The 27,994-nt window shown below is 58.5% G+C and overlaps 1 protein-coding gene across 1 annotated transcript in view; it reads right to left on the reverse strand.

Annotated features, from left to right (window-relative positions):
- Nucleotides 1-27,994, reverse strand: part of LOC139240148 (thrombospondin type-1 domain-containing protein 4-like) — a 127,306-nt gene that overhangs the window by 66,381 nt on the left and 32,931 nt on the right. The window contains exons 4-6 of the mRNA XM_070868530.1: nt 26,485-27,179; nt 21,930-22,950; nt 18,513-18,615 (exon numbers count right to left, since the gene is read on the reverse strand). Of these exons, the coding sequence (XP_070724631.1) occupies nt 18,513-18,615; nt 21,930-22,950; nt 26,485-27,179 (1,819 nt within the window). The remainder of the gene's footprint in view (nt 1-18,512; nt 18,616-21,929; nt 22,951-26,484; nt 27,180-27,994) is intronic.

Genomic DNA, 27,994 nt, shown 5'->3' on the forward strand with positions numbered 1-27,994 from the left:
GGGCAGCTGTACGGGGTGGGACTGTACTGGTATACACCGCCGGGGCAACAGGGGGGGCGCGGGGGGACACGGGGGGGGGGGGGGAGGGGGGAGACGGAGGGGGGGAGGGGAGAGACGGAGGGGGGGAGGGGGGAGGGGAGAGACTGAGGGGGGGCGCGGGGGGGCGCGGGGGGACACGGGGGGGGGAGGGGAGAGACTGAGGGGGGGCGCGGGGGGACACGGGGGGGGGGGGGAGGGGGGAGAGAACGGAGGGGGGAGGGGAGAGACTGAGGGGAGGGGGGGAGGGGAGAGACGGAGGGGGGAGGGGAGAGACTGGGGGCACAGGGGGGGAGGGAGAGACGGAGGGGGGGGAGGGGAGAGACGGAGGGGGGGAGGGGAGAGACGGAGGGGGGGGAGGGGAGAGACGGAGGGGGGAGGGGAGAGACGGAGGGGGGCGGGGAGAGACGGGAGGGGGGGAGGGGAGAGACGGAGGGGGGAGGGGAGAGACGGAGGGGGGGGAGGGGAGAGACGGAGGGGGGGAGGGGAGAGACGGAGGGGGGGAGGGGAGAGACGGAGGGGGGGAGGGGAGAGACGGAGGGGGGGGGGGGGAGAGACGGAGGGGGGGAGGGGAGAGACGGAGGGGGGGAGGGGAGAGACGGAGGGGGGAGGGGAGAGACGGAGGGGGGAGGGGAGAGACGGAGGGGGGAGGGGAGAGACGGAGGGGGTGAGAGGGGAGAGACGGAGGGGGGGGAGGGGAGAGACGGAGGGGGGGGAGGGGAGAGACGGAGGGGGGGGAGGGGAGAGACGGAGGGGGGGAGGGGAGAGACGGAGGGGGGGGGAGAGGGGAGAGACGGAGGGGGGGAGGGGAGAGACGGAGGGGGGGAGGGGAGAGACGGAGGGGGGGAGGGGAGAGACGGAGGGGGGGAGAGGGAGGGGGGAGGGGAGAGACGGAGGGGGGAGAGGAGGGGAGAGACGGAGGGGGGGAGGGGAGAGACGGAGGGGGGGAGGGGAGAGACGGAGGGGGGGAGGGGAGAGACGGAGGGGGGGAGGGGAGAGACGGAGGGGGGGAGGGGAGAGACGGAGGGGGGGAGGGGAGAGACGGAGGGGAGAGACGAGAGACGGAGGGGGGAGGGGAGAGACGGAGGGGGGGGAGGGGAGAGACGGAGGGGGGGAGGGGAGAGACGGAGGGGGGGAGGGGAGAGACGGAGGGGGGGAGGGGAGAGACGGAGGGGGGGAGGGGAGAGACGGAGGGGGGGAGGGGAGAGACGGAGGGGGGGAGGGGAGAGACGGAGGGGGGGAGGGGAGAGACGGAGGGGGGGAGGGGAGAGACGGAGGGGGGGAGGGGAGAGACGGGGGGGGGAGGGGAGAGACGGAGGGGGGGAGGGGAGAGACGGAGGGGGGGAGGGGAGAGACGGAGGGGGGGAGGGGAGAGACGGAGGGGGGAGGGGAGAGACGGAGGGGGGGAGGGGAGAGACGGAGGGGGGGAGGGGAGAGACGGAGGGGGGGAGGGGAGAAACGGAGGGGGGGGAGGGGGAGGGGGAGAGAGACACACAGTGAGTGAGTGCAATTGAGTACGTGCGTGTGAGAGTGAGAGTGTCTGTGTGTGTGAGCATGTGAGCGATTGCACATCAGTGTGAGAGAGAGAGAGTGAGAGAGAGAGAGAGGTGAAGTACTTTTGGAGTGTGGTCACTGTTGTAATGTGGGAAACGCGGCAGCCAATTTGTGCACAGCAAGCTCCCACACACAGCGATGTGATAATGACCCGGATCATCTGTTTTAGTGATGTTGGTTGAGGGATAAATATTGGCCCCAGGACACCGGGGAGAACTCCCCCTGCTCTTCTTCCAATAGTGGCCCCGGGATCTTTTACATCCACCCGAGAGGGCAGACGGGGCCTCGGTTTAACGTCTCATCCGACAGTGCGGCACTCCCTCAGTACTGCCCCTCCGACAGTGCGGCGCTCCTTCAGTACTGCCCCCTCCGACAGTGCGGCACTCCCTCAGTACTGCCTCTCCGACAGTGCGGCGCTCCCTCAGTACCACCCCTCCGACAGTGCGGCACTCCCTCAGTACTGCCTCTCCGACAGTGCGGCACTCCCTCAGTACTGCCCCTCCGACAGTACGGCGCTCCCTCAGTATTGCCCCTCCGACAGTGCGGCGCTCCCTCAGTACTGCCCCTCCGACAGTGCAGTGCGGCGCTCCCTCAGTACTGCCCCTCCGACAGCGCAGTGCGGCGCTCCCTCAGTACTGCCCCTCCGACAGCGCAGTGCGGCGCTCCCTCAGTACTGCACTGGAGTGCCAGCCTGGATTTCTGTGCTCAGGTCCCTGGAGTGGGATTTGAACCCACGACCTCTGACTCACTGATGGGCCAGTTGCTGCGTCATGGGCGTTCTGGGTTATAATCCCGTCCTTGTATAATGGGCGTTCACTGTTGGTCGGGATTGTGTGAACACATTGCTGTGTTTTGAAGTTTGTCCAGGAATTGTAGATTTTTTCATTTCTTTTCCCTGCTCCGAAGGCTTGATTCCAAGTCATTTGGCACTGCCATATATTTGGAATGTCCACAATGCTGTTACAGTGAGCTTCCTCAAGAGAATGCTGCTTCACTTGTGGTTGCTGGAAGCCGATGAGACGGAGCGAGAGTCCTGCCAGCAGCGGACTTCGCCCAGGGTCGCGGTGACAGGCCAAGGCCCGGCTACTTGGGGTTTGCACATAAGGCATCCTCCAGCGGACGCGAGGAAGGGGGCAGTGCCCTAGGGGTAACTTGCACTACCCGCACCACTCCCAGTGGAGTACTGAGGGAGCGCCGCATTGAGGGAGATTTGCACTGCCGGAGGGGCGGTACTGAGGGAGTGCCGCATTGAGGGAGATTTGCACTGCCGGAGGGGCAGTACTGAGGGAGTGCCGCACTGTCGGAGAGGCAGTACTGAGGGAGTGCCGCGCTGAGGGAGAGTTGCACTGCCGGAGGGGCGGTACTGAGGGAGTGCCGCACTGAGGGAGAGGCAGTACTGAGGGAGTGCCGCTCTGTCGGAGGGGCAGTACTGAGGGAGCGCCGCACTGTCGGAGAGGCAGTACTGAGGGAGCGCCGCACTGTCGGAGGGGCAATACTGAGGGAGCGCCGTACTGTCGGAGGGGCAGTACTGAGGGAGTGCCACACTGTCGGAGGGACAGTACTGAGGGAGTGCCGCACTGTCGGAGGGACAGTACTGAGGGAGCGCCGCACTGTCGGAGGGGCAGTACTGAGGGAGCGCCGCACTGTCGGAGGGGCAATACTGAGGGAGCGCCGTACTGCGCTGTCGGAGGGGCAGTACTGAGGGAGCGCCGTACTGCGCTGTCGGAGGGGCAGTACTGAGAGAGTGCCACACTGTCGGAGGGACAGTACTGAGGGAGTGCCGCACTGTCGGAGGGACAGTACTGAGGGAGTGCCACACTGTCGGAGGGACAGTACTGAGGGAGTGCCGCACTGTCGGAGGGACAGTACTGAGGGAGTGCCGCACTGTCGGAGGGGCAGTACTGAGGGAGCGCCGCACTGTCGGAGGGGCAGTACTGAGGGAGTGCCGCACTGTCGGAGGGACAGTACTGAGGGAGTGCCGCACTGTCGGAGGGACAGTACTGAGGGAGTGCCGCACTGTCGGAGGGACAGTACTGAGGGAGTGCCGCACTGTCGGAGGGACAGTACTGAGGGAGTGCCGCACTGTCGGAGGGGCAGTACTGAGGGAGTGCCGCACTGTCAGAGGGGCAGTACTGAGGGAGTGCCGCACTGAGGGAGTGCCACACTGTTGGAGGGGCAGTACTGAGGGAGTGCCGCACTGAGGGAGTGCCACACTGTCGGAGGGGCGGTACTGAGGGAGCGTCACTGTCGGAGGGGCAGTGCTGAGGGAGTGCCGCACTGTCGGAGGGGCGGTAGTGAGGGAGTGCCGCACTGTCGGAGGAGCAGTACTGAGGGAGCGCCGCACTGTCGGAGGGGCGGTACTGAGGGAGTGCCGCACTGTCGGAGGGGCAGTACTGAGGGAGTGCCGCACTGAGGGAGTGCCACACTGTTGGAGGGGCAGCACTGAGGGAGTGCCGCACTGAGGGAGGGGCAGTACTGAGGGAGTGCCGCACTGAGGGAGGGGCAGTACTGAGGGAGTGCCGCACTGTCGGAGGGGCAGTACTGAGGGAGTGCCGCACTGAGGGAGGGGCAGTACTGAGGGAGTGCCGCACTGTCGGAGGGGCAGCACTGAGGGAGGGCCGCACTGTCGGAGGGGCGGTACTGAGGGAGTGCCGCACTGTCGGAGGGGCGGTACTGAGGGAGTGCCGCACTGTCGGAGGGGCGGTACTGAGGGAGTGCCGCACTGTCGGAGGAGCGGTACTGAGGGAGCGCCGCACTGTCGGAGGAGCGGTACTGAGGGAGCGCCGCACTGTCGGAGGAGCGGTACTGAGGAAGCACCGCACTGTCGGAGGGGCAGTACTGAGGGAGCGCCGCACTATCGGAGGGGCAGTACTGAGGGAGCGCCGCACTGTCGGAGGGGCAGTACTGAGGGAGTGCCGCACTGTCGGAGGGGCGGTACTGAGGGAGTGCCGCATTGTCGGAGGGGCGGTACTGAGGGAGTGCCGCACTGTCGGAGGGGCAGTACTGAGGGAGAGCCGCACTGTCGGAGACCAGTACTGAGGGAGAGCCGCACTGTCGGAGACCAGTACTGAGGGAGCGCCGCACTGTCGGAGGGGCGGTACTGAGGGAGTGCCGCACTGTCGGAGGGGCAGTACTGAGGGAGCGCCGCACTGTCGGAGGGGCAGTACTGAGGGAGCACCGCACTGTCGGAGGGGCAGTACTGAGGGAGTGCCGCGCTGTCGGAGGGGCGGTACTGAGGGAGTGCCGCACTGTCGGAGCGGCCGTCTTTCGGAAGAGATGTTAAACAGGGACCCCGTCTGCTCTCTCAGGTGGATGTAAAAGAGCAGGGGGAATTCGCTCCAGTGTCCTGGGGCCAGCACAACAAAAACAGATGCTCTGGGTTCATTATCACATCGCGGTGTGTGGGAGCTTGCTGTGCGCCTGTTGGCTGCCGTGTTTCCCACATTCCAACAGTGACCACACTCCAAAATCATTGGCTGTGAAGCGCTTTGGGACGTCCGGTGGTCATGAAAGGCGCTATAGAAATGCACGTCTTTATCTTGCTACTACACACGCGTGGGCTTGTGACCAACTCTGCGGACACTCGATAGACGCCTTGGTGCCTCGCTCAATTAATGCAGCCGTCAGCCAATTGGATACCCGTCCGGCGAACCTCACTAAACGGGCGGAGATCGGGGATAACAATCTGGCAAATGCACCCCATCGACTGCAGAGTGACGGGGAGGTCGGGGGAGACGGGGGAGGGGAAAGGAGCAGAGCCAAAGGCCGACACAGACACTGGGCGACGTGCCAGACAGGTCTCGACAAATGATTTTTCATCCCAAGAGGCAGGCAGTAACTCACAGGCAAGCGAGCATCGCGCGCCTGACCCAGTCTGCTTAATTTGGGGCAATAAATTTCCGTGCGTGACGCTGGCTCCGGTCAAGTGCCAGCCACGGTAAGCGGCTTCAGTGTGAGTGAAATATTGCCTGCTCCGTCTCTCGCGGTTACCGCACGTGTAGAGGTCAGAGGGTCCGACCTCCCGACCTCCCTTACCCAGGGCCCAGAGAGTTACCCACCCCTCAGAAAGACGCGCTTTCCCCAGCTCCCTTTCAGCCCCTCAGGACATTCCAAAGCCCTTCACACCCATTGACGTACGTTTGGAGTGTGGTCACTGTTGTAATGTGGGAAACGCAGCAGCCAATGTGCACAGGGCAAGCCCCCACACACAGCGATGTGATAATGACCCACATCATCTGTTTTAGTGATGTTGGTCGAGGGATAAATATTGGCCCCAGGACACCGGGGAGAACTCCCCCTGCTCTTCTTTGAAATAGTGGCCATGGGATCTTTTAGGGTCACTTGAGGGGGCAGATGGGGCCTCGGCTTAAAGTCTTATCCGAAAGACGGCACCTCCGACAGTGCGGCACTCCCTCAGTACTGCCCCTCCGACAGTGCGGCACTCCCTCAGTACTGCCCCTCCGACAGTGCGGCGCTCCCTCAGTACTGCCCCTCCGACAGTGCGGCGCTCCCTCAGTACCGCCCCTCCGACAGTGCGGCGCTCCCTCAGTACCGCCCCTCCGACAGTGCGGCGCTCCCTCAGTACTGCCCCTCCGACAGTGCGGCGCTCCCTCAGTACTGCCCCTCCGACTGTGCGGCGCTCCCTCAGTACCGCCCCTCCGACAGTGCGGCGCTCCCTCAGTACTGCCCCTCCGACAGTGCGGCGCTCCCTCAGTACTGCCCCTCCGACAGTGCGGCGCTCCCTCAGTACTGCCCCTCCGACAGTGCGGCGCTCCCTCAGTACTGCCCCTCCGACAGTGCGGCGCTCCCTCAGTACTGCCCCTCCGACAGTGTGTGTGGGACCCATACCCCAGTGAGGGTCATAGAAACATAGAAAATAGGTGCAGAAGTAGGCCATTCGGCCCTTCGAGCCTGCACCGCCATTCGATAAGATCATGGCTGATCATTCCCTCAGTACCCCATTCCTGCTTTCTCTCCATACCCCTTGATCCCTTTAGCCGTAAGGGCCACATCTAACTCCCCCTTGAATATATCCAATGAACTGGCCCCAACAACTTTCTGCGGCAGGGAATTCCACAGGTTAACAACTCTCTGAGTGAAGAAGTTTCTCCTCATCTCAGTCCTAAATGGCTTACCCCTTATCCTTAGACTGTATCCCCTGGTTCTGGATTCCCCAACATCAGGAACAATCTACTCGTATCTAACCTGTCCAGTCCCGTCAGAATCTTGTGTGTTTCTATAAGATCCCCTCTCATCCTTCTAAACTCCAATGTATAAAGGCCCAGTTGATCCAGTCTCTCCTCATGTCAGTCCTGCCATCCCGGGAATCAGTCTGGTGAACCTTCGCTGCACTCCCTCAATGGCAAGAACATCCTTCCTCAGATTAGAGACCAAAACTGAACACAATATTCCAGGTGAGGCCTCACCAAGGCCCTGTACAACTGCAGTAACACCTCCCTGCTCCTATACTCAAATCCCCTCGCTATGAAGGCCAACATACCATTTGCCTTCTTCACCGCCTGCTGTACCTGCATGCCAACTTTCAAAGACTGATGAACCATGACACCCAGTTCTCGTTGCACCTCCCCTTTTCCTAATCTGCCACCGTTCAGATAATATTCTGTCTTCACGTTTTTGCCCCCAAAGTGGATAACCTCATATTTATCCACATTATACTGCATCTGCCATGCATTTGCCCACTCACCTAACCTGTCCAAGTCACCCTGCAGCCTCTTAGCATCCTCCTCACAGCTCACACCGTCACCCAGCTTAGTGTCATCTGCAAACTTGGAGATATTACATTCAATTCCTTCATCCAAATCATTGATGTATATTGTAATGAGTCAGTATGTGTGGGACCCATACCACAGTGACAGTCAGTGTGTGTGGGACTGTACCCCAGTGAAAGTATGTGTGTGTGACCCATACCCCAGTGAGAGTCAGTGTGTGTGGGACTGTACCCCAGTGAGAGTCACTGTGTGTGGGACCCGTACCTCAGTGAGAGTCAGTGTGTGTGGGACCCGTACCCCAGTGAGAGTGGGACCCGTACCCCAGTGAGAGTCAGTGTGTGTGGGACTGTACCCCAGTGAGAGTCAGTGTGTGTGGGACTGTACCCCAGTGAGAGTCAGTGTGTGTGGGACTATACCCCAGTGAGAGTCAGTGTGTGTGGGACTGTACCCCAGTGAGAGTCAGTGTGTGTGGGACCGTACCCCAGTGAGAGTCGATGTGTGTGGGACTGTACCCCAGTGAGAGTCAGTGTGTGTGGGACCCGTACCCCAGTGAGAGTCAGTGTGTGTGGGACTGTACCCCAGTGAGAGTCAGTGTGTGTGGGACTGTACCCCAGTGAGAGTCAGTGTGTGTGGGACTGTACCCCAGTGAGAGTCAGTGTGTGTGGGACCCGTACCCCAGTGAGAGTCAGTGTGTGTGGGACCCGTACCCCAGAGAGAGTCGATGTGTGTGGGACTGTACCCCAGTGAGAGTCAGTGTGTGGGACTGTACCCTAGTGAGAGTCAGTGTGTGTGGGACTGTACCCCAGTGAGAGTCAGTGTGTGTGGGACTGTACCCCAGTGAGAGTCAGTGTGTGTGGGACCCGTACCCCAGTGAGAGTCAGTGTGTGTGGGACTGTACCCCAGTGAGAGTCAGTGTGTGTGGGACTGTACCCCAGTGAGAGTCAGTGTGTGTGGGACTGTACCCCAGTGAGAGTCAGTGTGTGTGGGACTGTACCCCAGTGAGAGTCAGTGTGTGTGGGACTGTACCCCAGTGAGAGTCAGTGTGTGTGGGACCCGTACCCCAGTGAGAGTCAGTGTGTGTGGGACTGTACCCCAGTGAGAGTCAGTGTGTGTGGGACCCGTACCCCAGTGAGAGTCAGTGTGTGTGGGACCCGTACCCCAGTGAGAGTCAGTTTGTGTGGGACTGTACCCCAGTGACATTCAGTGTATGTGGGACTATACCCCAGTGAGAGTCAGTGTGTGTGGGACTGTACCCCAGTGAGAGTCAGTTTGTGTGGGACCCGTACCCCAGTGAGAGTCAGTGTGTGTGGGACTGTACCCCAGTGAGAGTCAGTGTGTGTGGGACCCGTACCCCAGTGAGAGTCAGTGTGTGTGGGACTGTACCCCAGTGAGAGTCAGTGTGAGAGGGACCCGTACCCCAGTGAGAGTCAGTGTGTGTGGAACTGTACCCCAGTGAGAGTCAGTTTGTGTGGGACCCGTACCTCAGTGAGAGTCAGTTTGTGTGGGACCCGTACCCCAGTGAGAGTCAGTGTGTGGGACTGTACCCCAGTGAGAGTCAGTGTGTGTGGGACTGTACCCCAGTGAGAGTCAGTGTGTGTGGGACCCGTACCCCAGTGAGAGTCAGTGTGCGCGGGACTGTACCCCAGTGAGAGTCAGTGTGTGTGGGACTGTACCCCAGTGAGAGTCAGTGTGAGTGGGACTGTACCCCAGTGAGAGTCAGTGTGTGTGGGACCCGTACCCCAGTGAGAGTCAGTGTGTGTGGGACTGTACCCCAGTGAGAGTCAGTGTGTGTGGGACCCGTACCCCAGTGAGAGTCAGTGTGTGTGGAACCCGTACCCCAGTGAGAGTCACTGTGTTTGGGACTGTACCCCAGTGAGAGTCAGTGTGTGTGGGACTGTACCCCAGTGAGAGTCAGTGTGTGTGGGACTGTACCCCAGTGAGAGTCAGTGTGTGTGGGACTGTACCCCAGTGAGAGTCAGTGTGTGTGGGACTGTACCCCAGTGAGAGTCAGCATCTTCAGGAGAGCGGTGGGAGGGAAAACATAGCGGAGGCTTTGATCTTGCCGTTTCGTTTTTAAATGAATAAGGTAGTCTTTGACTGGGCTGCGGCTATTAACCTCTATAAAAGGCACAGTGACCTTCTGTATAACTGGCAGCGAGAGCGGTTTTTCTCCACACAGAGCGAGACGGATTGTCCACGAATGTTTAACTCTGAATGCCTGACAGACCAGTTACATTTTATGGCAATCTAACTGTTTAGTTAACAGTAATCGAATCCGGGCAAACATTCCTCCTCACTGAAAGCAGCTGTGTGCTGCTCGCTCCCCGATCACCTCCCTCCACACCGGCTGACGGAGGCTCGGTGGGTTAATTAACCTTCTCCCCACTGGGTATCGTGGCTCAGTGGGTCTCATTCTCTCCCCGACTCAGAAGGTCATGGGTTCGAGTCCCACTTCAGCACATAATCCAGACCGGCACTCCAATTGTCAGTACTGAGGGAGCACGCTGTCGGAGGGGCAGTACTCAGGGAATGCCGCGCTGTCGGAGGGGCAGTACTGAGGGAGTGCCGCGCTGTCGGAGGGGCGGTACTGAGGGAGTGCCGCGCTGTCGGAGGGGCAGTACTCAGGGAGTGCCACGCTGTCGGAGGGGCAGTACTGAGGGAGTGCCGCGCTGTCGGAGGGGCAGTACTGAGGGAGCGCCGCACTGTCGGAGACCAGTACTGAGGGAGCGCCGCACTGTCGGAGGGGCAGTACTGAGGGAGCGCCGCACTGTCGGAGGGGCGGTACTGAGGGAGCGCCGCACTGTCGGAGGGGCGGTATTGAGGGAGCGCCGCACTGTCGGTGGGGCGGTACTGAGGGAGCGCCGCACTGTCGGTGGGGCGGTACTGAGGGAGCGCCGCTCTGTCGGAGGGGCAGTACTGAGGGAGCGCCGCGCTGTCGGAGGGGCAGTACTGAGGGAGAGCTGCACTGTCGGAGGGGCAGTACTGAGGGAGCGCCGCACTGTCGGAGGGGCAGTACTGAGGGAGAGCTGCACTGTCGGAGGAGCAGTACTGAGGGAGCGCCGCTCTGTCGGAGGGGCAGTACTGAGGGAGCGCCGCGCTGTCAGAGGGGCAGTACTGAGGGAGCCCCGCGCTGTAGGAGGGGCAATACTGAGGGAGCGCCGCACTGTCGGAGGGGCAGTACTGAGGGAGAGCTGCACTGTCGGAGGGGCAGTTCTGAGGGAGCGCCGCGCTGTCAGAGGGGCAGTTCTGAGGGAGCGCCGCGCTGTCAGAGGGGCAGTACTGAGGGAGCCCCGCGCTGTCGGAGGGGCGGTACTGAGGGAGCGCCGCACTGTCGGAGGGGTGGTACTGAGGGAGCGCCGCACTGTCGGAGGGGCGGTACTGAGGGAGCGCCGCACTGTCGGAGGGGCGGTACTGAGGGAGCGCCGCACTGTCGGAGGGGCGGTACTGAGGGAGCGCCGCACTGTCGGAGGTGACATCTTTCGGATGAGTCTTTAAACCGAGGCCCCGTCTGCCCTCTCGGGAGGATGTAAAAGATCCCGGGGCCACTATTTGAAAGAAGAGCAGGGGGAGTTCTCCCCGGTGTCCTGGGGCCAATATTTATCCCTCAACCCACACCAGTAAAAAAAAACGATGATCTGGGTCATTATCACATTGTTGTGTGTGGGAGCTTGCTGTGCGCAAAGTGGCTGCCGTGTTTCCCACATTACAACAGCGACCACACTTTAAAGAAGTGCTTCGTTGTGTGTGAAGTGCTTTGGGACGACCAGTGGTGATGAAAGGCGCTACAGAAATGCAAGTCTTCTCTTGTCCTTCCTGCGCTGACTGCTGGGGCACAGGTTCCGCCCTCCAGTCCGCTCCAGACAGCGCGCACTCGCAGACTATTCGGCCTTGGGGAGAGGCGCGGTGTATTAGCCACGCTCGGTGCTGCCCCTCCTTTGACACCCGCTCCTACTGGACTTTCCGACGAGGGATTATGATCGGAGGCTGAGCTGTTAATCCCTGTCTCGCCCCGGGGGCTCAGCAAGCAATTGTGGTGCCCTGATTGCCACGCTGGACAAGATCATACGCCTCAGTGACGACTAACAACATCAACAGTAGTAAATTGCCCGAGGCGTTTCTCACAGGACCGATTATCAGACTCAGTTTGACACCAAGCCATGCAGGAAAGACTTGCATTTATATAGCGCCTTTCATGACCATTTGGGTCGTCCCAAACCACTTCACAGCCAACAAGTGTGGTCACTGTTGTAATGTGGGAAACGCCCATTTGTGCACAGCAAGCTCCCACACACAGCAATGTGATAATGGCCCAGATCATCTGTTTTAGTGACGTTGGTTGAGGGATAAATATTGGCCCCAGGACACCGGGGAGAACTCCCCCTGCTCTTCCTCGAAATAGTGGCCCCGGGATCTTTTACATCCACCCGAGAGGGCAGACGGGGCCTCGGTTTAATGTCTCATCCGAAAGGCATTACTTCTGAGTGTCAGCCTAGATTTTTGTGCTCAAGTCCCTGGAGTGAGACACGAACCCACGTCCTTCTGACTCAGAGGCAAGGGTGCTGCCCACTGAGCCATTGGCTGACACTGGAGATATTAGGAGCAGGTGACCAAAAGCTGGGTCACAGAGGTAGGTTTGAAGGAGCGTCCTGAAGGAGGAAGGAGAGGCGGAGATGTTTAGGGAGGGAGTTCCAGAGCTTGGGGCCCAGGCAACAGAAGGCACGGCCACCGATGGTTGAGCGATTATAATCTGGGATGCTCGAGGGGGCAGAATTAGTGGAGCACAGACATCTCGGGGTGGGGGGTGGGGGGGGCGGTTGTGAGGCTGGAGGAGATTATAAGAGATAGGGAGGGGTGTAGGGGCTGGAGGAGGTTACAGAGATAGGGAGGGGTGTAGGGGCTGGAGGGGGTTACAGAGATAGGGAGGGGTGTAGGGGCTGGAGGGGGTTACAGAGATAGGGAGGGGTGTAGGGGCTGGAGGGGGTTACAGAGATAGGGAGGGTGTAGGGGCTGGAGGGGGTTACAGAGATAGGGAGGGGTGTAGGGGCTGGAGGGGGTTACAGAGATAGGGAGGGGTGTAGGGGCTGGAGGGGGTTACAGAGATAGGGAGGGGTGTAGGGGCTGGAGGGGGTTACAGAGATAGGGAGGGGTGTAGGGGCTGGAGGAGGTTACAGAGATAGGGAGGGGTGTAGGGGGCTGGAGGGGGTTACAGAGATAGGGAGGGGCGAGGCCATGGAAAGATTTGAAAATAAGGATGAGAATTTTGAAATCGAGGCGTTGCTGGACTGGGAGCTAATGTCGGTCAGTGAGCACAGTGGGTGATGGGTGAGCGGGACTGGGTGTGAGTTAGGACACGGGGCAGTGAGCACAGTGGGTGATGGGTGAGTGGGACTCGGTGCGAGTTAGGACACGGGGCAGTGAGCACAGGGGGTGATGGGTGAGTGGGACTCGGTGTGAGTTAGGACACGGGGCAGTGAGCACAGGGGGTGATGGGTGAGTGGGACTCGGTGTGAGTTAGGACATGGGGCAGTGAGCACAGGGAGTGATGGGTGAGCGGGACTCGGTGCGAGTTAGGACACGGGGCAGTGAGCACAGGGGGTGATGGGTGAGTGGGACTGGGTGTGAGTTAGGACACGGGGCAGTGAGCACAGGGAGTGATGGGTGAGCGGGACTCGGTGCGAGTTAGGACACGGGACAGTGAGCACAGGGGGTGATGGGTGAGTGGGACTCGGTGCGAGTTAGGACACGGGGCAGTGAGTACAGGGGGTGATGGGTGAGTGGGACTCGGTGCGAGTTAGGACATGGGGCAGTGGGCACAGGGGGTGATGGGTGAGCGGGACTGGGTGTGAGTTAGGACACGGGGTCAGTGAGCACAGGGGGTGATGGGTGAGCGGGACTCGGTGCGAGTTAGGACATGGGGCAGTGAGCACAGGGGTGATGGGTGAGCAGGACTCGGTGCGAGTTAGGACACGGGGTCAGTGAGCACAGGGGGTGATGGGTGAGTGGGACTCGGTGTGAGTTAGGACACGGGGTCAGCGAGCACAGTGGGTGATGCGTGAGCGGGACTGGGTGTGAGTTAGGACACGGGGGCAGTGAGCACAGGGGGTGATAGGTGAGCGGGACTCGGTGTGAGTTAGGACACGGGGACAGCCGAGTTTTGGATCACCTCTAGTTTACGTCGGGTAGAATGTGGGAGGCCAGCCAGGAGTGCGTTGGAATAGTCAAGTCTGGAGGTAACAAAGGCACGGATGAGGGTTTCAGCAGCGGATGAGCTGAGGCAGGGGTGGAGACGGGCGATGTTATGGAGGTGGAAACAGGTGGTTTTCGTTATGCTACGGATATGTGGCCGGAAGCTCATTTCAGGGTCAAATAGGACACCAGGGTTGCGAACAGTCTGGTTCAGTCTCAGACAGGAGTTGGGGAGAGGGATGGAGTCAGTGGCTAGGGGAACGGAGTTTGTGACGGGGACTGAAAACAATGGCTTCAGTCTTCCCAATAGTCAATTGGAGAAAATTTCTGCTCATCCAGAACTGGATGTCGGACAAGCAGTCTGACAATTTCGAGACCTGGGGGTCCTTGTGCATGAAACACAAAAAGTTAGTCGGCAAATGGAATGTTGGTTTTTATTGCAAGGAGGCTGGAGTATAAAAGCAGGGAAGTCCTGCTACAACTGTACAGGGTATTGGTGAGGCCACACCTGGAGTACTGCGTGCAGCTTTGGTCTCTGTATTTAAGGAGGGATATACTTGCGTTGGAGGCAGTTCAGAGAAGGTTCACGAGGTTGATTCCTGGAGAGGAAGGGATTGTCTTATGACGAAAGATTGAGCAGGTTGTATTCGTTGGAGTTCAGAAGAATGAGAGGTGATCTTATTGAAACGTATAAGATTCTGAGGGGGGCTGGACAGGCTAGCTGCAGAGAGGATGTTTCCCCTCGTGGGGGAATCTAGAACTAGGGGGCACAGTCTCAGAATAAGGGGTTGCCCATTTAGGATGGAGATGAGGAGGAATTTCTTCTGGTGAATCTGTGGAATTCTCTGCCCCAGAGAGCTGTGGGGGCTGGGTCATTGAATATGTTTAAGGAGGAGGTAGACAGATTTTTGAGCGATAAGGGAGTCAAGGGTTATGGGGAGCGGGCGGGGAAGTGGAGCTGAGTCAATGATCGGATCAGCCATGATCTTATTGAATGGCGGAGCCGGCTCGAGGGGCCGAATGGCCGGCTCCTGCTCCTATTTCTGATGTTCTAAACCGCGGTGGGGTCGCGAGAAGTCGCGGCGAGGTTGGGCTGGGTGTCGTCAGCGTACATGCGGAAAATAAGGCCGTGTTTCCGAATGTTGTCCCATTTCTATCTCATCGCAGACTGGACAGGAGCCACTGTCAACACACAGCCAGAGAACGCAGTGTGCTCAAGGGCACATCACTCACCCACCCTGCCCCCAGCCTCCCACCCTCCCTTCCCCTCCAGCCCTGCCACTAGCTACTTTCCTGCAGGTGTCTCAGACACAGCCCCGAGGACACGCGAGGATCATTCCCGCTTTCCGGTCCCCGCCTCGCCTGCAAACCGGCTGCGGTTCGAGCAAAGTTCAGAAACGCAGCTAAGCAGACCAGCCACAATCTCAATGATCTGCTTGTTGTACTCAGACAGGCTGTGGTTCATTAATAAAAGGATTACAACTGCTTCCTGGTCACTGACTGCGTTTGTTTGTTTTCACGTACGCACACACAGATTAGCTCGGATCTGGGAAAAACCTTTCGGGGCGGTTACGCACCCAGTCAACCGAGGCTCAGTGGGTCACCCTCGCTCTCTCCCTCTCTCTCTCTCTCTCTCTCTCTCTCTCTCTGAGTCAGAAGGTCTTGGGTTCAAGGCCCACTCCACCACAAAATCCAGGCCGGCACTCCCACGGAGGGAGCGCCGTACTGCGCTGTCGGAGGGGCAGTACTGAGGGAGCGCCGTACTGTGTGTCGGAGGGGTGATACTGAGGGAGCGCCGTACTGCGCTGTCAGAGGGGCAGTACTGAGGGAGCGCCGTACTGCGCTGTTAGAGGGGCAGTACTGAGGGAGTGCCGTACTGCGCTGTCGGAGGGGCAGTACTGAGGGAGTGCCGCACTGCGCTGTCGGAGGGGCAGTACTGAGGGAGCGCCGCACTGCGCTGTCGGAGGGGCAGTACTGAGGGAGCACCGCACTGTCGGAGGGGCGGTACTGAGGGAGTGCCGCACTGCGCTGTCGGAGGGGCAGTACTGAGGGAGTGCCGCACTGCGCTGTCGGAGGGGCAGTACTGAGGGAGTGCCGTACTGCGCTGTCGGAGGGGCAGTACTGAGGGAGTGCCGTACTGCGCTGTCGGAGGGGCAGTACTAAGGGAACACTGTACTGCGCTGTCGGAGGGGCGGTACTGAGGGAGTTTTATATAGCACCTTTAACACAATAAAATATCCCAAGGCGCTTCGAGGAGCGATTATCAAACAAAATTTGTCACTGAGCCACACACGGATATATTAGCGCAGGTGACCAGAAGCTGGATCAAAGAGGGAGGTTTTAAGGAGCGACTTAACAGGAGGAGAGAGAGGCGGAGAGGTTTAGGGAGGGAGTTCCAGAGCTTGGAGCCCAGGCAGCTGAAGGCACGGCCACCGATGGTGGAGCGATTATAATCAGGGATGGTCAGGAGGGCAGAATTGGAGGAGCGGAGAGATCTTGGGAGGGTTGTAGGGCTGGAGGGGGTTACAGAGAAAGGGAGGGGTGTAGGGGCTGGAGGTGGTTACAGAGATAGGGAGGGGTGTCGGGGCTGGAGAAGGTTACAGAGGTAGGGAGGGGTGTAGGGGCTGGAGGGGGTTACAGAGAAAGGGAGGGGTGTAGGGGCTGGAGGAGGTTACAGAGATAGGGAGGGGTGTCGGGGCTGGAGGAGGTTACAGAGATAGGGAGGGGTGTAGGGGCTGGAGAAGGTTACAGAGGTAGGGAGGGGCGAGAGTCACTGAGGGATTTGTAAACACGGATGAGAATTTTGCAATCAAGGCGTTGCTTAACCGGGAGCCAATGTAGGTCAGCGAGCACAGGGGGTGATGGGTGAGTGGGACTGGGTGTGAGTTAGGACACAGGGCAGTGAGCACAGGGGGTGATGGGTGAGCGGGACTGGGTGTGAGTTAGGACACGGAAAGCGAGCACAGGGGGTGATGGGTGAGTGGGACACGGGGGCAGTGAGCACAGGGGGTGATGGGTGAGCGGGACTCGGTGCGAGTTAGGACACAGGGGCAGTGAGCACAGGGGGTGGATGGGTGAGTGGGACTCGGTGCGAGTTAGGACACGGGGCAGTGAGCACAGGGGGTGATGGGTGAGTGGGACTGGGTGTGAGTTAGGACACGGGGTCAGTGAGCACAGTGGGTGATGGGTGAGTGGGACTGGGTGTGAGTTAGGACACGGGGGCAGTGAACACAGGGGGTGATGGGTGAGTGGGACTCGGTGCGAGTTAGGACACGGGGCAGTGAGCACAGGGGGTGATGGGTGAGTGGGACTCGGTGCGAGTTAGGACACGGGGCAGTGAGCACAGGGGGTGATGGGTGAGTGGGACTGGGTGTGAGTTAGGACACGGGGTCAGTGAGCACAGGGGGTGATGGGTGAGCGGGACTCGGTGCGAGTTAGGACACGGGGCACAGGGGGTGATGGGTGAGCGGGACTCGGTGCGAGTTAGGACACGGGGCACAGGGGGTGATGGGTGAGTGGGACTCGGTGCGAGTTAGGACACGTGGTCAGTGAGCACAGGGGGTGATGGGCGAGTGGGACTCGGTGCGAGTTAGGACACGGGACAGTGAGCACAGGGGGTGATGGGTGAGTGGGACTGGGTGTGAGTTAGGACACGGGGCAGTGAGCACAGGGGGTGATGGGTGAGTGCGACTGGGTGTGAGTTAGGACACGGGGCAGTGAGCACAGGGGGTGATGGGTGAGTGGGACTCGGTGTGAGTTAGGACACGGGGCAGCGAGCACAGTGGGTGATGGGTGAGTGGGACTGGGTGTGAGTTAGGACACGGGGCAGCGAGCACAGGGGGTGATGGGTGAGTGGGACTCGGTGTGAGTTAGGACACGGGGCAGCATAGTTTTGGATGAGCTGATGGTTACGGAGCGCGGAAGGAGGGAGGCCGGCCAGGAGAGCGTTGGAATAGTCGATGTCTGGGAGGTGAGGGGGGTGGTTTGACTGGCCGTTGGGAAGGACGAGGTCTGCGTAATCTGGGGAGGAGATGATGATCGGGATCAAAGGGTCCCTGGTAGCGGGGGGAGGGGGATGGTTGAGATCTGAAATGATTCTCAGGGTCTCAGTCCCAAGTGGAATGCCTCCACGTTCAGTCACTTCCAACCCACACACCTTGCCTCAGTCATCATCATCGGCAGTCCCTCGGAATCGAGGAAGACTTGCTTCCACTCTAACAATGAGTCCTTAGGTGACTGAACAGCCCAATACGAGAGCCACAGTCCCCTGTCACAGGTGGGACAGACAGTGGTTGAGGGAAGGGGAGGGTGGGACTGGTTTGCCGCACGCTCCTTCCGCTGCCTGCGCTTGGTTTCTGCACGCTCTCGGCGACGAGACTCGAGGTGCTCAGCGCCCCTCCCGGATGCACTCCCTCCACTTAGGGCGGACTGGTCTTTGGGCCAGGGACTCCCAGGTGTCGGTGGGGATGTTGCACTTTATCAGGGAGGCTTTGAGGATGGTCCCTTGTAACGTTTCCTCTGCCCACCTTTGGCTCGTTTGCCGTGAAGGAGTTCCGAGTAGAGCGCTTGCTTTGGGAGTCTCGTGTCTGGGGGGCATGTGGACAATGTGGCCCTGCCCAGCGGAGCTGGACGAGTGTGGTCAGTACTTCGATGCTGGGGATGTTGGGCCTGGTCGAGGACGCTAACGTTGGGGCGTCTGTCCTCCCAGGAGATTAGCAGGATCTTGCGGAGACTGAATGAGGGCTGGTGCGAACATGTCACGTATGTACATGCTGTTTGTGGCCACCAGATGGTGTCAGTGTTGGAGGCCACTGAGCAGATCGCGCATGGTGCTGCTCTGGTATAAAAGGCCAGCCATTTTGTGCGTCAGGCACTTTGGGCCTAAATAAAGCAGAGCCAAGATTGTACCTTGCTTAGTTAAAAAGTACTCGGTTTGAACCTTTATTGCATACATAACAGAACATCCCCGTTAAAGTCCGCACAACCGCCTCCCACATGTCCACTTACCCTCAGTGAAGGGTTCCCACTCGTAGTAACGCCCCATGAACTGCAGATGGTTGAAGCCCGAGCACTGGGCTTTGCGTGGGTCCGTGTCACCGGAAGGACAGGCCTGGAAAGAGAGGGGGGGAGGGGGGAATTAACGGGTTATCAGACTGATACCGGGCGGACCAGGGTTAAATCCCGAGGACAGATTGCACAGACTACGCCTGTATTCCCTCGAGTGTAGAAGATTTAGGGAGCGATTTAAGATGATTAAAAAAAAGAGTCAATAGCGTAGAGAGAGAGAGAGACAGAGAAATATATTTCCTCTGATGGGATGGAGGGAGTTCAGAACAAAGGGGTGTCAACTTAAAATTCGAGCCCGGCTGTTCAGGGGTGATGTCAGGAAGCACTTCTTCACACAAAGTGCAGCAGGAATCTGGAAAACTTTCCTCTCAAAATCTGTCAAGGGCAGGGGTCAATTGAAAAGGTCAAATCTGCAATCGATAGATTTTTGTTGGGTAAGGGGATTAAGGGTTACGGAAGCAAGGCGGCTAAATGGAGTTGGGATACAGGATCAGCCCTGATCTCGTTGAGTGGTGGAACAGGCTCGAGGGGCTGAATGGGCCTCCTCCTTTTCCTGTGTAACAGGCTCGAGGGGCTGAATGGGCCTCCTCCTTTTCCTGTGTGACAGGCTCGAGGGGCTGAATGGGCCTCCTCCTGTTCCTGTGTAACAGGCTCGAGGGGCTGAATGGGCCTCCTCCTGTTCCTGTGTAACAGGCTCGAGGGGCTGAATGGGCCTCCTCCTTTTCCTGTGTAACAGGCTCGAGGGGCTGAATGGGCCTCCTCCTGTTCCTGTATGAAAGGCTCGAGGGGCTGAATGGGCCTCCTCCTGTTCCTGTGTAACAGGCTCGAGGGGCTGAATGGGCCTCCTCCTGTTCCTGTGTGACAGGCTCGAGGGGCTGAATGGCCACCTCCTGTTCCTGTGTGAAAGGCTCGAGGGGCTGAATGGGCCTCCTCCTGTTCCTGTGTGACAGGCTCGAGGGGCTCAATGGCACCTTGTCGAGCCCCCTCAGTATCTTTTAATGTTTCAATAAGGTCACCTCATTCTTCTGAACTCCAATGAGTACAGGCCCAACCTGCTCAACCTTTCCTCCTAAGTCAACCCCTTCATCTCCAGAATCAACCGAGTGAACCTTCTCTGAACAGCCTCCTATGCAAGTATATCCCTCCTTAAATACGGAGACCAAAACTGCACGCAGTACTCCAGGTGTGGCCTCACCAATACCCCATACAGTTATAGCAGGACTTCTCTGCTTTTATACTCCATCCCCCTCTGAACTCCAGAGGGTATGGGCCCGATCTACTCAATCTCTCCTGACAGGCCAACCCTCCCAGCCCAGGAATCAATCTAGTGAGCCTCCGTGGTACAGCCTCCAAGGCAAGTATATCCTTCCTCGGATAAAGCATCGATAAGGTCAGTTGGGATGAATTAGTGCCACTGTTTGGGGAATCAGCAATTAGAAAGCATAAATCGATATATGCAGAGGGGGATGAGGGGGAGAGGTCTTTCAGAGGGAGCAGGAGGAGCAGAGGGGAAGGGGAATCTTGCAAAGGCCAAGAAAGCACAGGTCAGAGCAGGGCGGCCTGGGGAACATCAGTTAAAGAGACGCAGAAAAACATCTAAAACAAGTTACAATTGCCGGAGTGTTTCTCCAACTGCAGAGCACCACCACAAACAGCGATGTGTGCAAGAGCAAACAAGAGATTATTGTCAGACCACAATTCAGGCCAAATGGGAGATCGCATTGTTCATCCACACTGGTGAATGAGTCAGCACAGAAAAGTATTTGTAATGTACACAAGCAAAGGCCATTAACTGAGAGACTAAACCACACACAGACATCAGCGCAAATGAATGAATTACGATCATAATATATACAGCAGTGTTATCATTAAACCCAGCTTGTTCGTGGACTATATAAATACAGACAGCAGTGTATACCCAGTACTCCATGGAGTGTTATACACTATATACAGGAGTAATATACCCAGTAACACACGGTGTGTTATTATATAATATATACAGCAGTATTATACCCAGTAACAGTGTGTTATTATATAATATATACAGGAGTATTATACCCAGTAACACACGGTGTGTTATTATATAATATATACAGCAGCATTATACCCAGTAACACACGGTGTGTTATTATATAATATATACAGCAGCATTATACCCAGTAACACACGGTGTGTTATTATATAATATATACAGGAGTGTTATACCCAGTAACACACGGTGTGTTATTATATAATATATACAGCAGCATTATACCCAGTAACACATGGTGTGTTATTATATAATATATACAGGAGTGTTATACCCAGTAACACACGGTGTGTTATTATATAATATATACAGGAGTGTTATACCCAGTAACACACGGTGTGTTATTATATAATATATACAGAGTGTTATACCCAGTAACACAGTGTGTTATTATATAATATATACAGGAGTATTATACCCAGTAACACACGGTGTGTTATTATATAATATATACAGGAGTAATATACCCAGTAACACACGGTGTGTTATTATATAATATATACAGGAGTGTTATACCCAGTAACACACGGTGTGTTATTATATAATATATACCCAGTAACACACGGTGTGTTATTATATAATATATACAGCAGCGTTATACCCAGTAACACACGGTGTGTTATTATATAATATATACAGGAGTGTTATACCCAGTAACACACGGTGTGTTATTATATAATATATACAGCAGTATTATACCCAGTAACACAGTGCGTTATTATATAATATATACAGGAGTATTATACCCAGTAACACACGGTGTGTTATTATATAATATATACAGCAGCATTATACCCAGTAACACACGGTGTGTTATTATATAATATATACAGCAGCATTATACCCAGTAACACACGGTGTGTTATTATATAATATATACAGGAGTGTTATACCCAGTAACACACGGTGTGTTATTATATAATATATACAGGAGTGTTATACCCAGTAACACACGGTGTGTTATTATATAATATATACAGAGTGTTATACCCAGTAACACACGGTGTGTTATTATATAATATATACAGAGTGTTATACCCAGTAACACACGGTGTGTTATTATATAATATATACAGAGTGTTATACCCAGTAACACACGGTGTGTTATTATATAATATATACAGCAGCATTATACCCAGTAACACACGGTGTGTTATTATATAATATATACAGGAGTGTTATACCCAGTAACACACGGTGTGTTATTATATAATATATACAGGAGTGTTATACCCAGTAACACACGGTGTGTTATTATATAATATATACAGCAGCGTTATACCCAGTAACATACACATGCACAATCTAGAATAAGTCTGAAGACTTACCGACACGCTGCAGGTTTTATACTGCCTCTCAGCTCCCGGACAGACAGCAGAGGGCCACTGTTGTGCGTTCCAAGCCTGCCCCTGGATATCCGCGGTGGGATCAGTCTCGAGTCGGTAGCCCTGCCTCCGGCGCCTGCTGAACCTCTGACGGGGGTTCTGGAGATCTTCCTGGAGCCCCTTGCGGCTGGGGGACTTGGCGGAACGTGGTGACCCGCCGGGCCCGATCCCAGGCTTGGCCGGCGTGCTGTGGGCCGGGCTTCCCGAGGCTGCGCCGGCGGCCGGCTCTCCTCGAGGCGGCTCTGGATCCGGGGACGCCCGCTGTTTGCCCTTTCCGCCGCTCGCCCGTGCCCACCTCTGCGGCTCGGGCCCAGTCCCCATTTGGGCCGACCGACGCCCCGGGCTAGTCTGAGAGTGTGACTCGCCCTTGGTCTCCAACAACACTCCCGCCAAGGACTCTGCCTCGCCCACGGCCTGGTAAACCAACAGCGGAGAGGTGAAATTCAAACCTTGCCGGCCCTGCTCGTGGGGCCTGCGGTGGAACACGTGGCTGGTTGCCAAGGCGCCGAGGCCTACTTGACGATGATCACCACCAGCCTGCTCTGGGGTCCGTCCTTCAAGTTGATCTCCCCTTGCCCGGTTGGGTGGCCTTACGAACGATATTTGGATTGGTCCAGCACCGGGGGCTCGCCGTGGCCCGGTTTCATCCTCGGCAGCCGACCTTCGACCCCGTTCCCGCACCTGAGCGGCCTCCCGGCCCTCGACATTCTGCCAGTTCTGCCCCTGGGTGTCCGGGCTCCGCCAATCCCCTTCCCCCTCCCCGGCACCCCTCTGCGCCCGTCCCTTGCGCTCACTTAGGGCCGCAGCCTCCGGTAACCGGGGTTGCTGGGAGCTGCCGTGATGACCTTGCCGGTTCCTCGGTGTCTCCTGCTGAAGGTGGGCAATGGTTCCCTGAAGTCTAAAGTTGGAGGGAACTTTACCATATCCATATTGCCCGGGCCGGATCACACCTCTGGAACGGGATCTGTGGAATTATATTTTAAAAATTACTCAAATAACACATGGGAATCCATTTAAAAACAATATTTCCTTCTCTGTGAATCCACCACAAATCCTCGCCTCTCATAATTTCACACGGGAAGCGTTCGGATCAGAAAAAACAATCCTTGCTGCTCGATTTCAACCCCACCCTCTCCCCAAATCCCCCAACACCACCCTCTCCCCAAATCCCCCAACCCCACCCTCTCCCCAAATCCCCCAACCCCACCCTCTCCCCAAATCCCCCAACCCCACCCTCTCCCCAAATCCCCCAACCCTACCCTCTCCCCATATTCCCCAACCCCACCCTCTCCCCAAATCCCCCAACCCCACCCTCTCCCCAAATCCCCCAACCCCACCCTCTCCCCAAATCCCCCAACCCCACCCTCTCCCCAAATCCCCCAACCCCACCCTCTCCCCATATCCCCCAACCCCACCCTCTCCCCAAATCCCCCAACCCCACCCTCTCCCCAAATCCCCCAACCCCACCCGCTCCCCAAATCCCCCAACCCCACCCGCTCCCCAAATCCCCCAACCCCACCCTCTCCCCAAATCCCCCAACCCCACCCTCTCCCCAAATCCCCCAACCCCATCCTCTCCCCAAATCCCCCAACCCCACCCTCTCCCCAAATCCCCCAACCCCACCCTCTCCCCAAATCCCCCACCACCCTCTCCCCAAATCCCCCAACACCACCCTCTCCCCAAATCCCCCAACCCCACCCTCTCCCCAAATCCCCCAAACCCACCCTCTCCCCAAATCCCCCAAACCCACCCTCTCCCCAAATACCCCAACCCCACCCTCTCCCCAAATCCCCCAACCCCACCCTCTCCCCAAATCCCCCAACCCCACCCTCTCCCCAAATCCCCAAACCCCACCCTCTCCCCAAATCCCCAACCCCACCCTCTCCCCAAATCCCCCAACCCCACCCTCTCCCCAAATCCCCCAACCCCACCCTCTCCCAAAATCCCCCAACCCCACCCTCTCCCCAAATCCCCCAACCCCACCCTCTCCCCAAATCCCCCAACCCCACCCTCTCCCCAAATCCCCCAACCCCACCCTCTCCCCAAATCCCCCAACCCCACCCTCTCCCCAAATCCCCCAACCCCACCCTCTCCCCAAATCCCCCAACCCCACCCTCTCCCCAAATCCCCCAACCCCACCCTCTCCCCAAATCCCCCAACCCCACCCTCTCCCCAAATCCCCCAACCCCACCCTCTCCCCAAATCCCCCAACCCCACCCTCTCCCCAAATCCCCCAACCCCACCCTCTCCCCAAATCCCCCAACCCCACCCTCTCCCCAAATCCCCCAACCCTACCCTCTCCCCATATCCCCCAACCCTACCCTCTCCCCATATCCCCCAACCCCACCCTCTCCCCAAATCCCCCAACCCTACCCTCTCCCCAAATCCCCCAACCCCACCCTCTCCCCAAATCCCCCAACCCCACCCTCTCCCCAAATCCCCCAACCCCACCCTCTCCCCAAATCCCCCAACCCTACACTCTCCCCATATCCCCCAACCCCACCCTCTTCCCATATCCCCCAACCCCACCCTCTCCCCAAATCCCCCAACCCCACCCTCTTCCCATATCCCCCAACCCCACCCTCTCCCCAAATCCCCCAACACCACCCTCTCCCCAAATCCCCCAACCCCACCCTCTCCCCAAATCCCCCAACCCCACCCTCTCCCCAAATCCCCCAACCCCACCCTCTCCCCAAATCCCCAACCCCACCCTCTCCCCAAATCCCCCAACAACACCCGCCCACCGAGCTACATAAGGTGATATCAGGACAGGTGACCAAAGCTGGATCAAAGAGGTCGGTTTTAAGGAGCATCTTAAAAGGAGGAGAGAGGGGCGGAGAGGTTTAGGGAGGGAGTTCCAGAGCTTGGGGCCCAGGCAGCTGAAGGCACAGCCACCGATGGTGGAGTAATGGGGAATCTGGGAAAACGCGAGAAGCCAGAATCGGAGGAGTGCAGGGATCTCGGAGGGCTAGAGGAGGTTACAGAGATAGGGAGGGGTGTAGGGGCTGGAGGAGGTTACAGAGATAGGGAGCGGTGTAGGGGCTGGAGGAGGTTACAGAGATAGGGAGGGGTGTAGGGGCTGGAGGAGGTTACAGAGATAGGGAGCGGTGTAGGGGCTGGAGGAGGTTACAGAGATAGGGAGGGGTGTAGGGGCTGGAGGGGGTTACAGAGATAGGAAGGGGTGTAGGGGCTGGAGGAGGTTACAGAGATAGGGAGGGGTGTAGGGGCTGGAGGGGGTAACAGAGATAGGGAGGGGTATAGGGGCTGGAGGGGGTAACAGAGATAGGGAGGGGTGTAGGGGGTTACAGAGATAGGGAGGGGTATAGGGGCTGGAGGGGGTAACAGAGATAGGGAGGGGTGTAGGGGGTTACAGAGATAGGGAGGGGTATAGGGGCTGGAGGGGGTTACAGAGATAGGGAGGGGTGTAGGGGCTGGAGGGGGTTACAGAGATAGGGAGGGGTATAGGGGCTGGAGGGGGTAACAGAGATAGGGAGGGGTATAGGGGCTGGAGGAGGTTACAGAGATAGGGAGGGGTGTAGGGGCTGGAGGAGGTTACAGAGATAGGGAGGGGTGTAGGGACTGGAGGGGGTTACAGAGATAGGGAGGGGTGTGGGGGCTGGAGGGGGTTACAGAGATAGGAAGGGGTGTAGGGGCTGGAGGAGGTTACAGAGATAGGGAGGGGTGTAGGGACTGGAGGAGGTTACAGAGATAGGGAGGGGTGTAGGGGCTGGAGGGGGTTAGAGAGATAGGGAGGGGTGTAGGGGCTGGAGGAGGTTACAGAGATAGGGAGGGGTGTAGGGGGTTACAGAGATAGGGAGGGGTGTAGGGGCTGGAGGGGGTTACAGAGATAGGGAGGGGTGTAGGGGCTGGAGGGGGTAACAGAGATAGGGAGGGGTATAGGGGCTGGAGGAGGTTACAGAGATAGGGAGGGGTGTAGGGGCTGGAGGAGGTTACAGAGATAGGGAGGGGTGTAGAGGGTTACAGAGATAGGGAGGGGTGTAGGGGCTGGAGGGGGTAACAGAGATAGGGAGGGGTATAGGGGCTGGAGGAGGTTACAGAGATAGGGAGGGGTGTAGGGGCTGGAGGGGGTAACAGAGATAGGGAGGGGTATAGGGGCTGGAGGAGGTTACAGAGATAGGGAGGGGTGTAGGGGCTGGAGGAGGTTACAGAGATAGGGAGGGGTATAGGGGCTGGAGGAGGTTACAGAGATAGGGAGGGGTGTAGAGGGTTACAGAGATAGGGAGGGGTGTAGGGGCTGGAGGGGGTAACAGAGATAGGGAGGGGTATAGGGGCTGGAGGAGGTTACAGAGATAGGGAGGGGTGTAGGGGCTGGAGGGGGTTACAGAGATAGGGAGGGGTGTAGGGGCTGGAGGGGGTTACAGAGATAGGGAGGGGTGGAAGAGATTGGGATGGGGGGGGAGGGGGCGAGGGGATCTGAAGACAAGGACGAGGATGTGATAACCGAGGTGTTACCGGACGGGGAGTGAGTGGTCCTCACCTGTTCGACGAGTGGACCTCTTGCCTCATCAAAGACCGCCTGTTTCCCGTCGACACTCTCCAAGGGGCTGTGCTCCTCTGCCGCGGTTGAGAGCCCGAACTCTGACGAGACGAAGTCTCCGGGGTGTAGAGTGGACCGAATTCCCGCGCAGTCAGGCTCTGAGTCCCGTAGGGCGAAGACGCCACCCCATTGGGCGGGAGCCGCGGCCGGTCGTGATTGGATGGCTGGGGCTGCCGGTAGAGGTGGACCGAGCCCCGATTGGTCGGCGCTTGCCCGTAGCCTTGGTGCATCGTGGGCGGCAGCGGCGGTGACGCCCCATTGGCCGGGTTTCCCTGCCCGTCGTCGTATAGCGGCAAAGAGTGGGGGCCGCTGGGATCCTGCTGTGTACGCCCGTGGGGGAAGGGTGGGGCGGCTCCGGCGGAGTCCAGGTGGAGGGGGTAGGCGGGCCTCAGGGCCGAGACGGCCCGGCCGGAGTAGGGGGCCCACGGGCTTTCCCCCGGCTGCGTCCTGGCCCGCTGGTACGCCCCCCTCGGTTGAACGGCCCACCCCGGGCTCTCGGGCTCCCGCGGCAGGCACCGGCGGCTCTGCTGGGCCACGCCGATGCCGCAGGTGCTGGAGCAGGGCGACCAGGGTCCCCAGGGGCTCCACACCCCCGCTATTCCATCCGCCGCCTGCCTCGGCTTCCGCTGCGGGACCTGAGGAGAGAACAGAGGAGGTGGCTTCAACCTCAACACCAGAGAACCGTGCGGCCAAAACTCACGTGTCCCAACTCGCAGCGAGAGCCGCTCACCCATCACCCCCTGTGCCCCGTGTCCTAACTCACACCCAGTCCCACTCACCCATCACCCCCTGTGCTCACTGCCCCGTGTCCTAACTCACACCCAGTCCCACTCACCCATCATCCCCTGTGCTCACTGCCCCGTGTCCTAACTCACACCCAGTCCCACTCACCCATCACCCCCTGTGCTCACTGCCCCGTGTCCTAACTCACACCCAGTCCCACTCACCCATCACCCCCTGTGCTCACTGCCCCGTGTCCTAACTCACACCCAGTCCCACTCACCCATCACCCCCTGTGCTCACTGACCCCGTGTCCTAACTCACACCCAGTCCCACTCACCCATCACCCCCTGTGCTCACTGACCCGTGTCCTAACTCACACCCAGTCCCACTCACCCATCACCCCCTGTGCATACTGCCCCGTGTCCTAACTCACACCCAGTCCCACTCACCCATCACCCCCTGTGCTCACTGCCCCCGTGTCCTAACTCGCACCCAGTCCCACTCACCCATCACCCCCTGTGCTCACTGACCCGTGTCCCAACTCGCACCCAGTCCCACTCACCCATCACCCCTGTGCTCACTGCCCCGTGTCCTAACTCACACCCAGTCCCACTCACACATCACCCCCTGTGCTCACTGACCCGTGTCCTAACTCACACCCAGTCCCACTCACCCATCACCTTCTGTGCATACTGCCCCGTGTCCTAACTCACACCCAGTCCCACTC

The sequence above is a fragment of the Pristiophorus japonicus genome, chromosome 30 (genome assembly GCF_044704955.1).
Source record: "Pristiophorus japonicus isolate sPriJap1 chromosome 30, sPriJap1.hap1, whole genome shotgun sequence".
NCBI classification, from domain to species: Eukaryota; Metazoa; Chordata; class Chondrichthyes; family Pristiophoridae; genus Pristiophorus; species Pristiophorus japonicus.